The sequence below is a fragment of the Penicillium taxi genome, assembly GCF_028828555.1.
Source record: "Penicillium taxi strain IBT 34144 chromosome Unknown utg000006l_segment0_segment0, whole genome shotgun sequence".
In the NCBI taxonomy this organism is placed as follows: Eukaryota; Fungi; Ascomycota; class Eurotiomycetes; order Eurotiales; family Aspergillaceae; genus Penicillium; species Penicillium taxi.
This window is the reverse complement of record NW_026643208.1, coordinates 1,110,053-1,126,848: the sequence shown is the minus strand read 5'-3', so window position 1 is coordinate 1,126,848 and position 16,796 is coordinate 1,110,053. Positions and strand designations below refer to the sequence as shown.

The 16,796-nt window shown below is 44.8% G+C and overlaps 5 protein-coding genes across 5 annotated transcripts; 3 read left to right on the top strand and 2 right to left on the bottom strand.

Annotated features, from left to right (window-relative positions):
* Positions 1-1,796: 1,796 nt before the first annotated feature.
* Positions 1,797-2,306, top strand: N7495_009538 (Nonribosomal peptide synthetases (NRPS); the record flags this gene model as incomplete). The annotated part of the gene is made up of 1 exon (XM_057212189.1): positions 1,797-2,306. The coding sequence occupies one exon, from the start codon at positions 1,797-1,799 to the stop codon at positions 2,304-2,306; it is 510 nt and encodes a 169-aa protein (XP_057059052.1).
* A 4,688-nt stretch (positions 2,307-6,994) lies between these two features.
* N7495_009537 (uncharacterized protein) lies at positions 6,995-7,600 on the top strand (the record flags this gene model as incomplete). Its single annotated transcript, XM_057212188.1, has 1 exon — positions 6,995-7,600. One exon carries the CDS (start codon positions 6,995-6,997, stop codon positions 7,598-7,600), a length of 606 nt encoding a protein of 201 aa, XP_057059051.1.
* A 763-nt stretch (positions 7,601-8,363) lies between these two features.
* N7495_009536 (uncharacterized protein) lies at positions 8,364-9,230 on the bottom strand (the record flags this gene model as incomplete). Its single annotated transcript, XM_057212187.1, has 2 exons — positions 8,364-9,040; positions 9,179-9,230. 2 exons carry the CDS (start codon positions 9,228-9,230, stop codon positions 8,364-8,366), a joined length of 729 nt encoding a protein of 242 aa, XP_057059050.1.
* A 2,587-nt stretch (positions 9,231-11,817) lies between these two features.
* Positions 11,818-12,902, top strand: N7495_009535 (uncharacterized protein; the record flags this gene model as incomplete). The annotated part of the gene is made up of 3 exons (XM_057212186.1): positions 11,818-12,122; positions 12,177-12,340; positions 12,391-12,902. 3 exons carry the CDS (start codon positions 11,818-11,820, stop codon positions 12,900-12,902), a joined length of 981 nt encoding a protein of 326 aa, XP_057059049.1.
* An 819-nt stretch (positions 12,903-13,721) lies between these two features.
* On the bottom strand, positions 13,722-15,366 carry N7495_009534 (RTA1 domain-containing protein; the record flags this gene model as incomplete). Its single annotated transcript, XM_057212185.1, has 6 exons — positions 13,722-13,850; positions 13,918-14,202; positions 14,386-14,750; positions 14,816-14,984; positions 15,013-15,041; positions 15,207-15,366. 6 exons carry the CDS (start codon positions 15,364-15,366, stop codon positions 13,722-13,724), a joined length of 1,137 nt encoding a protein of 378 aa, XP_057059048.1.
* Positions 15,367-16,796: the final 1,430 nt, after the last annotated feature.

Here is a 16,796-nt window from a genome sequence, read left to right as displayed (position 1 = left end):
CTAGCTACGCTCGCTAAGCGAGCGACAATAACACTTGTATAGGAGATACGTCATAGGTTGGTAGGAGGGTCGTATCGGAAGTCGCAGGACAGGAGACAGAATTTAACTCGATTAAGCTAACTGGTAGACAGAAGACGAATACGGAACAGAGATAGGACTAGATACAGGTGTCAATGTTCCAAGAAGGTAGTCAAAAGCATAGGAAATGAGGGAACTGATGATTGGTGAATGCGTGTAAAAAGAATATGCTAAGGATCAAATTTTAATCTAGACTAGTAGTGAGAGACCCTTGATGTCTTTACATATTGATACGAGACCCGCTCAGAGCTGGCACTGTGACAAGATCTGAAAGCGAACATACAACCCTTTCGCTGCAATTTACTTTCTATGCTATGATCATTTTATAGGCTAGATCTTGTGACAAAGTTTATACGAATATGCGGGGCATAGCATTTGTATCCTTATGTGTATGGCCAGTAGGTTTTTTGAGTCTTAAAGTATAGGATCGGAATCAAAGGAACGGATCTAGCTTTGCTGCACTTTCTTGCCACGCAGCAAGATATATGTGCGTCTACTATATGAACATGTGGGGTGACCATTAAATTCAAGCTTAATCAAACTAGGACTAGGTACTTATTTTGTTATCCAGTGCCTAACTAGTTACATGATAGTTAGAGGCATTTCGTGCGTCAAGGACCAGAATTTAGTATCCCAATGCCGTTCTAGCACAGAATAATAAAATTTGGAAGCCACTGAATCTCTCTATGATGGTACTCATTCAATGAGTTATACTTTAGAGAATAAGAAGACGTTTGAAGTCTTGAAAACGCGTACATTTTCCTTTGCACCGAGAACATATTACTGTCACGAGTCAGGCTTGTGATATTCGTAAACGCATAGGTGATGCCCTTGCTTGGCCAGAGAAACATTTTCATCAGCGGTCTTGAACGACGTTAAATAAGTTAGAACGAAGAGAGAAATTCCGTAAAGAATGAATTCTTCTTCCGTATTTTCCTCTCTATCTTGAAAGTCCAGATCTCTGTTAAAGGGAATTAGAATCTAACTCATTATTGGTTAAGAATACGAGCTTCATCCATCCACATTTAATATCAAGTTGGTCATAAGGCCCACGATATTTTTATGTAACGAATAATGCTTAGAGCGAAAGTACCTAGGTATTCGGTACTCTGAATAGTGAATCTCGATGAATCTTGTCAAGTTGAACACATGACGATTTCTATGGATGGTAGATTTCTGTTAATTCAGATCCTGTCATCCTATTCCTAGGTATTTCAAAGTAGAGATAGCCACAAGGTTTCATTGAGGCGATTTACAGATAAGCGAGATACAACTAGTATCATCATCTTGTTGGATAATCGAATGAGTTTCTGGTCGGTCTCTAGGAGAGCTAGGGAAAATCTGAATGAACCTTAGAACCTAGCACGAGAAGCTTACGAAATTTGTGCCCTAGATGTGCGGCAAGGTCGCGAATACCAAGTGGCGCTTTATGTTAAGAATCTTGCAAGAGTATATATAGCACACTAAGGAAATCGGAAAAGAATATAGCCACTAGATATGCAAAGGCACTTAATCTCCATAAATAGTTGTCTTTCTACTAGCTTCAAAAGAGAGGAGTGGAATCTGAAATCATTGTACCCTTATGCTTGGAGAAATCGGCATTGACGATCGTGGCAATATTGGCGACTATCAAATCCGGGGGCGCATTTGTGCTTCTTGGTGCAAACCAGCCCGAAACCCGTCTTCGAGACATTTTTTCTCTCAAAAACGCCAAATTTATGGTTGCCTCCCCTGGACAGCAGAATTTGGCATCCAAAATATCGCCACAGATCATGCTGGTTTCCCATGGCATCCTCATTTCCATGCCAGCTGCTCCAAGCTCTGTTTTCACATTTGACCCAGAGTTAACTCTCTTTATTGTATTTAATTCTGGAAGTACGGGGCTACCCAAGGGTGTAATGAGCTCCCACCGAAGTTTCATATCGGGGGTACACTATCGACGGTCCATTCTGGAGGAGCCATCATCTCGCGTATTTGACTTTGCTTCGTATAGCTTTGACATCAGTACGGATATCATTCTCTCCACACTGATTATTGGGGAATGTGTGTGCGTACCACGGGAGCGGGGACTTCAAAATGATATTGTTGGTGCCATCAACCATCCCGAAGTCACTTCGGCCGATCTCACCCCTTCTGTGGCGCGTTTGATGAATCCAGACTCTGTTCCCAGCCTAAAAACCCTCAAGTTTAGTGGAGAACTTAGCAGCGTCACAGATGTTGCACAATGAGCCCCGAAGTTAAAGTTGGTCAATGTTTACGGGCCATTTGAGTGTTTGCTTGTGGCTATCAATGTCTTGACCATAAACAGTGACCCCCGGAACATCGGACGAGGTCATAGCGCGGCCACTTGGGTTGTGAATCCCAACAATCACAATAAGCTGGCTCTAGTAGGAGAAGTAGGAGAGCTTAGGTCGCCCTCATGACTCCGACCGAACTGTATCTGTCTTTATTGACGCTCCTGACTGGCTTCGAGCGGGGCTCCGCCCCGACAGATCCTCCAATCAACTGTACAAGGCTGGTGACCTTGTTTATTACAATCCAGATGGTACGCTTAACTTTGTGGGTCGTAGGGACACCCAGGTCAAATTGCGTGGACAAAGAGTTGAGCTGAGTGAAGTTGAACACCACATTCAACATCTGTTATTCGCAAGCAAGGAAACGAGTTAATCCATTATGGATTTATTCATGGCTGGGGGCAATCAAAGCTTAGAGGTTGACCTACTTTTGTTTTCTTACTATGAGTCAAGTCGAGTCCGTGAAGCTCGAGGATGCATAGCAACTGCGATAAGGCATATAGAATTTAACCAAGGATCTGAACAAATCCCTCTTAAAGACCATCCCACAGTATATGGTTCCTTCAATGTACATACCTGTCTGGCAGTTCCTGTTAAATTTATCTGGAAAGACAGATTGGCGGCAGTTCTAAATTATCGGCCCAGCACTTTCACTCTAAGAGTTAGCTAGTTTGCGCACACCTCCAGCAACATTCAACGGCGGCATAATCAAGCTAGAAAACGACGGGGCATCGAATTTGCTCAAAAGGTACAATGCAGAAAGATCTCCCTGGTCAACACAAAGGCAGCACCGGCCGCCCTTAAGGGCGCATATGTAGTTGAATATGCCAGAGGTGTATACATCGCCTCCACTTTCCAACCAGGATCGCAGAAAATGAAAATGTAGCCACGGAAAACGCAGCTCTTCGTCCACATTCCAGCCATAACGCTCGGCTAAAATTTGCAGCTGAGGCTCAATTGGCAAAGAATAGAGGACACAGCCTAATTTGTATTGTTAGCCTGGTTCCTTCTAGAATTTTGATTGATAGGAAAATTGCCATGTTACTCCTCTCGATTCTTTCTCCACTGCATGATTCGCATAATTAACTCTGCTTTAGAAATCGGTCTCTTCAACAACAGGCACCTGAATCTCGTCTAAGTCCCTTTAACTACCTAAATAAGCCAACTACTTTTCCATAAATTTCTTCTTTTTTCGTCAGTTTCTTGTTCGCCTTCTCTGAATGGCCACAGCGATCATGTAGAAAAATGTGATGGTGGACCGTCCAGGTAGTGCGATCATAGAACGTCTTCCACCCCTTTTAATAGGAAATGGAATAAGAGAAGAAGAAGATTCCAGCTTAGAATCGATGCGAAATCTAGATTCTTAAGCCGTTTTAAGCTCCAAATAGCATTATCGTCGCTATTAGAGCCAGAAGACGTCGGACGATCAGAAGGTAATTCTAAATCTAGCAGACACTCAAGCTGAAGATTTAGATTGTCAAGCACTTCTGATGGGTTTAATGGCACTAAACCAGTAACTTTGAAGCTATTAATTATATTATTTACCTTAAAAGCTTTTAGATGTGCATCAGGAAAGATCCCAAGGAATTCATCTTTATTGATTGAGTTGATTCCATATCGCATTAACCCCGCAACCTCACCACCATAATATTTATCTAATAGCGCAAAACGGCTCACATCTAGAGGCTGTACAAGATTTGATGCATGCGGAGGCATACATAAAGCAATGATATCATGATTCTTAAAAATATCGTCGAAAATTAGTGTTAAATGAGACGAGTGGCCATCTAGGATTAGAAAACAATTTTCATCCCTTCTATTCAAGATATTAGGGATAAATGCTTTTCATGTCAATCGATACCAATCGGATCGCTCTTCCAGCCATTGCAGCTCTTATTTAAGCTCTAACTAGGCCCCCTTTTCTTCAAACCAATGCTCCATAAACACCTTTCCTTTAAAGATAAAGTAACGTGGATGAGACTCTCCAGTTGACCTTATAGACTCAATTACCGTCACTCATTCACGGTTTCCAGGCTATAAAACAGCTCTCCGACCATGATATTCAGCGGACGTAATGATATTCTCAGTCGTATTTACCCCCATCGCGAAACCTAACTCGTCAAAGTTGAAAATATCGGCTGAATCTGTAACAAGCTGAAGCCTGGTGATGGAAGCTCGAATTTCGTTGACGAAACTTAATTCTCTATCCAGGGGTGAAAAGCCACTACTAAATACACGCCCGTTATGGATCTTACAAGCAGTACAAACAACACCCCCTCTTTTCTAGGTTGACAACTGTAGTAAAAAGAGAGAGAGAAGGGCACTATGCTCCCATCATCGGTCTCGGTTCCTTGCAGTTCTTTTTCGGCCAAAATTTTCACGTTCGAACTTGGAGAAGGGGCACCGAGATCCTTCAACCTCGGTCTTGGGACTTTCGCAAACCTAGGCTCTAGATGCTAAATTCGGGTATATCATTAGCCGATTATCTACTGTGGTCGCGTTAGTGTGGTACTTTGCCATACAAGTGGATCATATACCGCCTACCTAATATAGATTGGTGTAATACACCACTATTTCAGTGTTATTGGCCCCGAGAGCTCGGGCTCCTGCATCACGCGATGAGCGTCTTAATGCGCGGTTATTACGTCTGCAAGGCTACAGCTATGCAGAGATCTCTGATTAGATAGGTATAACCTATCGTCAGGTGCAGCTAGCCTGCAGTGACTCCCGTCCGACGCCCCGTCGACGTCGTGGACAGCTTCCTAAGCTGTCTGAAGCGGAGTTAGATGATATTGAGTCATTCATCTGTTCTTCTGCAGTAGCAAGACGGATGATCTGGAAAGAGATTGTCCGTCATCTATCCCTTGATGTCCACTGGACTACCCTCCGGTATTCTATGAAAAAAAGAGGCTATACTAGATGTGTAGCACTCCGGAAGCCTCCTCTTTCCGAACCTACTCGCCGGGCTCGACTTAAATGGGCTCTCGAGCATCTACACTGGACCCCTGAGGAGTGGAAGGAGGTCTTATGGTCCGATGAAACCTGGGTTACAGCAGTGTTTCACAGGCGAATCTGGGTTACAAGGAGGCCTGGAGAGGAATTAGATGACTCCTGTCTCCGAGTACGACATCAACAGGCACAAGGATGGTTGTTCTGGGGATCCTTTTATGGCTCTGAAAAGGGACCTTGTGTGTTTTGGGAGAAAGAATGGGGTACAATTGATGCTGTGAGATACCGTGAGAGGATTATGCCTCTTATAGATGGGATGGTAAAGTTGGCTAGCATGGATGGTATTGATTTTTCTTTTATGCATGATAACGCTCCTGGTCATAAAGCTATAGCGACAATAAACGAACTGCTTATTGAAGCGGCCTGCATTTCCCCCTGATCTGAATCCCATCGAACAGATATGGAACTGAATGAAGGACTGGATTGGAGATCACTACCTCCAAGTTGATACAAAGATCTCATATGATAAGCTACGTGGAGTGGTAAAGGAGGCGTGGGAGGCGGCAGAGGCGTTCCTAGAGCGTCAGATTGGTCTGATGAAGGAGAGGTGTGAAGCTGTCATCGCAGCTAATAGTGGCCATACCAAGTTTTAGTTCTAGTTCTAGGGTGGTTGAGTTGAATTGAATAAATGGTGTTGAATCAAATAAATGGTGTTGGATCAAATAAGTGGTGTTGAATTGAATAGAATAGTATGTAATTTATTATATTTTGTGTGTAATATTAGTGCTTAAATACACTACACAGTATTTAAAAGTGGCAGAAAACTAGCTCTATAGTGGGGCTTGGAAGTACCACACTAACGCGACCACACTGCCATACCACAGTACACTCACTACTGAACCCCTTTCAGGGTCACCGAAGGAACGGGCACCTTGAGTGGGTCTGTCTTCTTAAACCCGAAATACGAATTTCAACGGATTGAGCACTTCACCCAGCCTCACTACCACTTCAGCACCTCTGATCGCACCTCTGATCGCACCTCTAATCACATGAATTTAGTAAAATCAATCTACGTGTTACTGAAGTCTAATGTCCAAGAGTTGGACCTAGTATTATCTGAACGAGACTTTAGAGGCTCTTTCAAAGTTGGATCCGCACTAGTTCAGCCTGGTTGCCTGGTTAAGTTTTATTAAGCGTAGTAGAGTGACATCGTTGCGTTTTTTTTGTTCTACTATTGTCCGGCATCAAAGCCTTTGGCTCCGACTCAAAGTGGTCGTTTGAGTCTTTCGAGGTTTCTTTGTAGTTTACCATCTGAGTGACTTATACCCATATCGGTAGTCTGTTGAATGGTTTAACTTAATTCATCTCAGAGCAATTAAAGACTTTGTTGCTCGGAACTATGGAGTAGATAGAGGTACTACCTCGGTATCCATCCGTCCTTACCCGTACGCTAGTGAAATCATTTATCATACTAGTATTCAGCTAAGTTTAACGAAGTGACTCAAGGAAATACACTCTGGTGGCGTGCAACTCATTTAAAAGGAGTACCCATCCGGCGTGGCCATATAAAGTGTTCTGTATCCATAGGTCTTACTTTATAGGTTTCTACCTCTCTCACGATCGTGGACCTATTAATTTCAAAAGACCGATCCTTGAACCTTTCAGTCATCAATATGCGTCTCTCCATTTTCCTCGCAGCAGCACTTGCTACGCTTGTCAAAGCCGATGATAAATCCAGCACCGAGATTGTTGGCTACTTCTCTCCTTCCTGGGATGTCGGAATGCTTGAGTATGGCGGCTGGACAAGCACTGCTGCCAGTCTCGCCAGTCTCAATACCAAGGCTGCCACGTACCATGTCGGCTGCTCAAAAGATGCCCCCAAGACAGATTGCAATATGAAGAATTCATACACGATCATACAGGGTCCTGAGACCGTGAATGTCGATATGATCTACACCGCTTCTACTTCGAACAAAGAAAGTTCATACGATCTCACTGTTACCGAGTCCTGGGACTGCTCTATGAAGCAATCCACCTTGTCACTCAAGTGTACAATGAGTATCGGCGTTACTGGCACCCAGGATGGTGCCTCTTATGTATCCTCCACATCTACCAAGAAAGATTATCCCACGGTGACAGTTGCCACTGACTATTATCAGTTGACGGTCACTGCAGGGTTGGCTTCTGCGACTCAGACTGCTGGTGCTGCTGCTGGTCCTGCGGCTGCTTTGATTACAGCTGCTCCAATTTTTGCTGCTGCAGTGGCTGCTATGCTGTGATGATTTTTTAAAAAAATTTAAGTTTTGTTGTACCTGACTATGGAAGTGATGGATTATTGAAAGTGCACGGCTAGGCCTTGGGGAGTAAAGCGGCGTCTGCTATACATCGCGATGTGTATTTCTGAATCTCGGCTTGTAGGATCGTTTGAGAACGGTTCCTAATTTTTTTGTTTAGGTATGTGAGGGCTCCGCAGTCAGTCGGAACGCCATTTGGATGTGGTGGTGCCCTCCATTTATCTATACACAATTTTTGAGCCATTCACGGGTTAATCTGGGCGGACAGTAACACTCTGAGTGTAAAAGAACTAGTTCCTTGCGGGTAGTTATTTTCATACTAAGTAATGAAGCGTTCGTATTCGCCTATTTAAGGCGAGGTTTCGGCAAGAAGGGAAGCTCTAAGTGAGTGGAGTTAATGTGGATCCCATTACCGCTTCCTTCTCCGCTCTCCATTCTGCCCGTCCTACCATTGCGGGTGCAACTCGCTAACAAGCCTACAGTATTTTCTCTTAGTTGAAGATAAACGAGGCTAAAAATAGCAAAAACAAAACATACAACAGTCAGGATTCGCATGTGGTCACCCACCATACTACTAACTAACCGGCGTGTGGCTTAAGTACGGCTGAGCGGACGGGAAGCCCTGTTCTCCACACCCTATGGTCGTATGTGCTATACAGTTCTATACTTGAGATAATATAGGTCAGTACGCAATAAACAGGGTGAGATTTGGGACAATGGATAATAAAAAAACAAAAACATACAACAGTCAGGATTCGCATGTGGTCACCCACCATACTACTAACTGACCGGCGTGTGGCTTAAACGCAGAAAATAGTCGGGTGTCGCCAGGGTGAGTAATGGGTGAGCGCTGCTTTAGCGTCGCGCGACCGGGGGTGAGCAAGGTGAGTACACAATAAACAGGGTGAGATTGGGCCCTGCCCTTACCTTGCTTCACAAATCCTCTGAGCACATTGTCAGTCATCTTGGCTACATTATTACTAAATCCATCCCATGATAGACTGCTGTAGCAGTTGATACTGCCAACAGAAAAGATTCCTCCTCCTCCCACTGTCTCGTTAAAGATGATATCACTTCTGACACGGTCACACTGTGATCCTAAAGTGTTCACTAGCGGGAACATTGAGTCTTCGTTGAAAAGTTCAAAGGTATCGTCGTGGCGCTGACTGGTAGCTAGCATGATTGTACCAGTCGGCGAGCCTAGTTTAAAGTCTACACGGTCGATTTCGTCGCCGCTGGCACCGCCACTAAAGCCATTTCCACCGATAAGCATATTAGGGCCAATGCCATCAAAAATCCAGGAGTAGAGAGGATCCACGGCGAGTTTATAATCGGGGACATATGCTTTCCCTAAGCCAGTACCGAAAGCACATGGGCCGATACCGAAGAGGTAGTTTGCAGCGCGCCCGCGGCTACGCCAGAGCCCTCTAAGGTTTCCTATTAGACCATGCGTGCGTTCACCAGCGGGGAAAGTCAAAGATCGGCAACCTTGATCGCCCTTCCGTATTTCGAGACGATGAGAGCGTGCAGGGTCAATGTCAGCAACCTAGTAGAACCCATTACCTCCTAGATACATCAAGTTACCGCCTCGCTTCGTAAAGCCACTGAAACCCATGACTCAAAGATGTGTGGACACCCAGGACGAGATAACACTAGCCAGATAATAAGCCGACAATACTTCTGGCCCGGAATGCATCAGGATATACGACGATTCGTACGAAATTGCGATGTTTGTGGGAGGAATACTACCTGGCGCGATAGGAGGCAAGGATTCCTGAAACCATTACCTATCCCTGACCAGATCTGGCAAGAAATTTCGATCGACTTTATAGTTGATCTCCCTGAGAGCCAAGGTTGTACGAATATGGTGGTGATCACAGATCGTTTAGGAAAAGGAGTTATGGTTGATGGGTTACCTGATATTACTGCGGAGACGCTCGCAAAATGGTTTATAAGAGTCTACTACCGCCAACACCACCTCCCACGTGCTATCGTCTCTGATAGAGGCCCACAATTCGTAGGGAAGCTCTGGACGAGGGTATGCCAGTTACTAGGCATCGTACGACGCCTATCCACAGCTTTCCATCCTGAAACTGATGGGTCTACGGAGCGAATGAACCAGACAATCGAGACCTACCTAAATATGTTTGTGGACTACGCACAGGACAACTGGAACGAATTACTGCCCTCGGCCGAGATTGCTATCAATGGTAGAGACGCAGCCGCGACTGGTGTGAGCCCATTCTTCCTATCCCATGGCTACCATATACGACCTCTGGACCTCCATCATAACCTAACAGAAAACACAAGCCACCACTCTCCAATCTCACAGGCAGACGCCATCGTACGACAGCTGAAACAAGCTAGAGAGTGGGCCCAAATGTCGATGGTATCAGCTCAACAGCGGATGAAAGAAACAACAAACCGCCACCGCCAACAGTCCCCAAATTTCCGTGTAGGAGACAAAGTATGGCTGAACCTCAAGAATATACGCACCGACAGGCCGACAAAGAAATTAGACGCCAGACACGCCAAGTTCACAGTGACAAAGGTAATAGGATCTCACTCGTACGATCTGAATACACCACCTGGGATCCATAATGTGTTCCATAGCCAACTATTGCGCCTAGCGTCAGACGACCCTCTACCAAGTCAACAGCAAGACGATTCTCAACCCCCGCCGAAGTTGGTCGGGAATGACAGACAGGAGGAAGAATACGAGGTCGACTACATTATGAAGGAGAAACTTGTACGAGGCAGGAGAAAAGTGCTGGTGAAGTGGACAGGGTACAAACGGCCGACATGGGAACCCGAGAACGCCTTCGCGGACACTGAAGCGCTACGCATATGGGATAGTAACGCGGAACAACGACAACCCCCGGCACGTCGTACGAGACGCCGGAGAGGAGGAGGGGAGTAATGTAACGGGTTGATACCCGATGAAATGCTCAGTCTCTGGAGAGACTGCGCTCCTGGCATCTGTGCGGAGCCGAACGAGCTATAAGAACACCCGGTCCCCAGGACCCATTTCCCCCCTAGTTAATTCTTCTTGTTTACCAATCGGATCTTTACAGCGTACAAATTCCTGCATTCATCCCGTAACAGCCATCTAGAATCAATAGCCTATATCGCCCCTTCGTACGTGTTATGGTAGAGGGGATGAATAGCTTTTGTAGCCAACGAAGGCCTATTTGGTCTGATGTCCAGCCATTAGGGCTTACTTCAAAGCGCATATTAGGTGGTAAATCGACATCGTGAAACCAACGTTGCATCATGTTTTTGCCCTTGAATATGATACATGGTGGAGGCGCCCAGCCAGTTGAATTTAGACATTCAATAGCCGTAACCCATTCGCGATTCCCGGGTTGTATCTTTTCTCGTCGGCCATAATAGCTAGCTCTAGTAACGATTTTGGCAGTAGCGGTTTGTCCCATCGCGAAACCAGTTTCATCAAAGTTGTAAATGTCGTCTTCATGAATCCCATTCTCGCGAATAGCCTTTTCAACTAAGATAAACCAATCGCGAATAATCTTAGGGTCTTCTTGTTTTGCGCGCTCAAAATTGTAACGTTTTGAATAGCGAGTTTCGATTTCAGATGTACGCTTGATGAAGTTTGAAACCCAATTTCGTCCGATTGTAAGAGGTGGGTCGATTCCGCGGTCGGCGAGTAGAATATTGGCGATTTGAGCGACATAATGAGGTCTAGGGGCAGATCCACGGTCATCTAAAGAGAAAATCCATTTGAGAAGAGTTTTCTCTTCAGATTCAGTCAATTCATGACCATTTGCGCGCTTCTCGACGCGATATTTAACACCAGATAGGCGATCGTGGAGGGTTGAGCGGGGTACATTAAAGGTAGATGCAGCTTGGGTTGTATTGGTAATTTCGCAATTATTTATAGCTTTAATAGCTAATAAGATCCTACCCTCCTGTTCAACCCGTTTCTGAGCTATTTGAGCATTCTTAGGTGGCATGGTGGGTGGTTGAAAAAGTAAGACACGTAAATGACGCGTTAAAAAAATGAAATTCACGGGTCGTATGTAATCACGGGTCGTATGTGATTTACTTTAAACTATTATTGATTGTAGGTGAAGCGCTAGTCCGTTTCAGGTCTAGTCGGTCTCCCTTTTTGATAATCAGACCCACTTTCGTAGTTACTCCAATCTAGCGACACTTTCCTCTCTTATTAACTTCAAAACGCAATGACAGATATTGAGCAACATACCATTCACTTACCCAATCGATCAGCTACTACCAAGTCTACTGCTGTGGAAGATACCGAGGCTTTATCGTCTGAGCAAAGTCCACCTGGTGCTGATGATGCGTATGAAGAATTGGCAGCAGTAGTCGTAATTTCTGCCGGCAAATTCTCTCGTCGCTTCAAGCTTGAGAAATATATCTTCTCTCAGATTGATGATTATTCTGAGAGTAAAGTTCTCATAGTAGAGGGCGTGAAGCCTTCATGGGGACGAAGAATCCTTGATACCTTGGAGGAACATCGGACACGGTAAGAACAAAACTGATCTTTGATGTCATCTCCTCTGAATACTGAAACATATAGATCGACATGGAACGCGGTTAGTAGAAAGTTGACGATCAAAATTAGGCCTCGTTGGATCCACGATTGCATCCAGCAATGGTGGGCAGAAACCGTGACTCAGATGAGCGTCAATGGACTGATGACAGATATGGAGCGAAGCCAGATTGGTTCCTTCGTCGGGACGAGTAAGCCATTCTTGGATTATCAAGATTCACCTGTCACTAACTCATTTCAGCCCTGAAGTTCGAGTCCGGCCCATACCAGAATTCCCGAAAAGAACCCGACCTCTTTGTGATTCCGAAGCTGGCCACAGACAATTTGCTGACCATAGTATTTGAAGTTGGATGGTTAGAGTCATTCAAAGACCTCAAAGAAGACATAGATTTGCTGCTTAAGGGCGGAGAAGGCTCTACTAATGCCGTCGTTGTTGTTAAGTGGACCAAGCACAGGTTCACTAAGCGAATTCGTGGGTTCGCGGACGTATATGTTAGAAACATATACGGGGACCCTGCGCTCCGACAGCACGAAGCTATATTCCCTGTTTCTCTTGTTCCCTCTGTCCCTGTCTTGCATTTCCCTGTTGCCCATGTTCCCGCCCCCCTTGTGCCCACAGGATCAACCCACCAAATGGCCACACGCCGTGGCAAGCGTCCTCCGGCACCTTTACGTACTCCTCACCAGCGACCTCCTCCGCCTCCTCCACCTCTCCCCACTGGGGGGTCCGCAACGCCTAATTTTGACTCATGAGGAGGTCTTCGGACCAATATTCCGGCAAGACCCGGCTCGTAATGGGCCTCCTGTGGCAGTGGACATCAACCTCAATCTCCTGCGTCAGAAGGCTCTACGATCTCTGAACCGAATGAAGCTCCACCCGGCGGTCTAAGTTTTTACTTTCGCTCAATATATTTCTTACTGTTATGCGGCCCTCTGTAAGGATTGAGTTTGTGTGCCTTTCTTCTTTCTTTTTTTCGACCTCTGTGAGGTTCAGTATCTCTTTTCGCTCTTCTATCTAATGAAACCCATGCTCAGGCAAATATTTTCCAACACCAATTATCTTTCCTTCTCTACCATTGAGTTCTGTTTCGAATTGCACCAATAATTTCTAGTGGCAAAACAAGATTATAGGTTCGCTAAATTGTAGGCTCGTTATAATTTGTGAGGATGGTGGGGATCTCGGGGATGAAGGGGGAGGGGGTGATGAAGTTGATGATCTTGACACGTATTGTGATGGTGGTGAGATTGGTGATCGAGGTAATAGTAAATCCACAATATTCCTTCAGCTTTGCTCATGACTTTGCAAGAATCTGAGAAGGTTACAAGATTGAAAACCATTTGCCTGACCCCTAGTCCATCGGCAGACCCTTTTCACGAAGACTATCAATAGCTTTGCCGATTTCAACTCCCGTCAGAGTAAATTCCGGCTCGACAGCCGCAAAGACATCAGCAAGCTCCTCTCACAAATCACAAACGAAATCACCACCGCCCCTCTCTGTATCGAATGAATAAATTGCAAATGTTTTTTGTGTTGTTAGTTCTGAGGCGGTTTTCACCAGACATTGTAGTAATTCACAGCAGCAAATGCTTCCGTGTTACAAACTGTTGCGGTGTTCGATTCGGCATAAGGATGGTCTTATGAATCTCTTCTCTTAATCCCTTCCACATCATAAGTAGTGCTACTTCCTGCACTGTACATAGCTGTTAAAGCTGCAGTTTTAATCATAGCATCCCGTAATGAAGTCTCATTATACTAGCTATCGAGGACCGTAACATAAAGTGAGCCATAAGACATGAGGCCAGCATCGATATAAGGGAGTTTCTCAACCATAGCAAGCTCGGCCGCACAATTTGTCCATTCTGTTGTCTGCATGACCGTAGGACAAATTGTTCCAAGGGCCTGAGAGATTCCTGTATAGAGCTCTGAGCCAGTCATAGTTCCAACATCGACTGTAGCGTTACCAGCTTTAACAGACACTGATGCTGTAGCCTGAGGGACACAATTCGTGATAGTGGTACTGTCGGAACCAAGTGAATCGTTGGTGTTGAGGATCTACTGCAGTAAACAGGTGAATGGACTGAGCACTAAAAAGAAGGGGAAAGCCAAGAATTGGGAAGGTTAATTAGAAACTTATTCAAAGCGAATGAACACTGGAACGACTCAAATCTTCGGTCAAAGTCGAGCAAATCCAATCGACCCCTCTAATTTATCTGACATATCCTTCCTCTGCTGCACCATCTGACCGATTTCATTGGGGTAAACCAAGCTGAACGTCATCATCACCAGCACCATGAGAGCAGCATCGAAGATATAGCTATAGTATTCATGTTGAAGTAGCGTACTGCCATCTCCAGCCTCGTATTCTATAAGTCGAAAAATGCAACGGACGAAGATAAGGCCACTGCCGAAGTATAGGACCAACTGATGTTTCCTCAAGGGAAAGAAGTGTTGGTATGATGCGCCATTCCTATTCATACGGACATGAAAGATGATGCTTGTGACGACGAAGAGAGCAAAGAAGACGATTTGAATGATCAAACCGATTTTGATGATGTTTCCACCATTATTTGCGGTGCTGACTTTGACGAGCATACTGGCACCTAGAGTCTGATACTCGTTAGATATCTGCTTGGAGGTGTATATCAACGGAGCTGCTACCACTTACCGGCAGCTTGGACTAAAAAAGAAAAGGCATCCCCCACGACAAATATCTTGGTGAGCCATGAGCGTCGAATAATCGAGTATCTTTCTCCGCCAGTAGCGAGCATGATGCGTCCCAGCTCCATGTAGATACTGGCGGCAAAGAGTGACGGTGCAACGAGAATGAGAACTGCCTGTACAGCTAAAGCTGGTGCCCCATACCTCGGATACTGACTTGAGGAGATTGCACGCTAAATGGGATGAGTTTCGGGTCAATATGAAAGATGGAGAAGGGGAGTTCATACAGCAATGTATCCTCCAATCTCAACTATACAAAAGACGGGTCAGCTTTGAACCATGAAGATGGATGGATCATGACTGTCTACCTAAGTAGATATTTATGTGCGAGAACGTACAAATTCCTCCAATGGCAAATGGAATAAAGAACCATGTCCGAGTTCGGGTAACTTGCCAGAAATGTGTGATAGTCGTGATTATGAAAATTGCTATAAAGACTGCTGCAGCGGGAATAGAAGGAATGTAGTTATACGTTCCCATATACAGTGCTTTCAACATGAGGAAGATGATGATCCTCTGGTGAAGCTTAAAGAGCGTTACCTTGGGATTCTCTTGAAATTGAATCGACCAGAAAAGAATAGATGAGGCCTCAATTGATAAACTATGTACTTATCGAGCCTATAAGTACCTGGTTATACACATTGACAGCAATAATATCTATTTGCTCAGCCTCCAATGACACGCGTGTATCCAACGTAGAGTTTCCAGACTATTGGACGTTTCCTAAAAGGGGTCTAAAAGGGGCAGCTCTGGAGGTATTCGTTGCACAAACGAGATGACGTGGAGCGACTTCGAAGATATTGACGAATTACAGTTATGAACGGTAAATAATCGAAATCTGATTATGAATCTGAAATGAGATCTCAGCAAGCAATGTTCTCCGATAGTCCGATCCTCCGATTCACTATTATTTCTCCGCTACTTCAATCCATCATGGTAGATGCTATTGTCAACCTTGGAAGTCTGGGGTGTTGAATCTTTGCATCTAACCTCGGGAGCTCAAAACACCATTCTAGTTATTACCTTCAGTAATAGTCACCTCTCTGTCTCGACTATATTTCAGCAATGGCTGCCTAGATGACTCGGCCTCATAAAATCTCGGTCCTCGGTCTGAACTAAATATACTCAGAATCTATGCCTTCGGGTAATGGGGGCTCGTATGTACAAAATAGCTCAAAAACAGATATAGTGGATCCCGAAGTTCTTCCGTTGCCCTTTTTAGAGGAAATTGACGTTGAACTGATGTGTTAGCCATTGTCCTCAAGAAAGCTGAAGAGTTAAAAAAAGTGAATACAGGCTAGCGAGCGTCTATTTGTGTTACAGATCATCTAGGAGAAAAAAACAAAACCAAGTGGATCCTAGGTAAGCTGTGGAGCTGACGCCTGTTTCCAAGACTCCTGTTAAGAGATCATCTGGAGATTCAAAGTAGTAACATTGAAAGAGAAAGGTATATCGTATGAACTGCCTATGACCAAAAAGGCTCTCGATAAGGCTGAAGTAGACGTTAAGAGGAGTTACAATCCTTGGGGTCTAGGAGAGCGGTTGGAGTAAGAGTGCGGTTACATTAACAATCAACCACTCAGAACTATCATCTTGACCTATGTAGCCCTACTAAGGTAGCAACCCCCTAGCATTTTCCTTTTTCAATGTTGGAATATGTGAGGAGTTATAAACCCATTCAAGCATGTATTAGATAAAGCACAGACTGTTCCACCACTATGATTGGAGAATGGCAGTCGCCACTGATCTAAAATAGGGCTCAATAACCGCCCAACTCGATACTGAATAGGAGTCAGGACAAAGCAAACATTCCCTAAGAAAAGTAAACTTCGATTTCTCTCATTTGGTTCAATTCGGACAGAATTTCTATCCTTGTCTTGAAGGTGAAGATTGCGTTATCTGAACGTGTGGAGGCTCCACGATAAGAA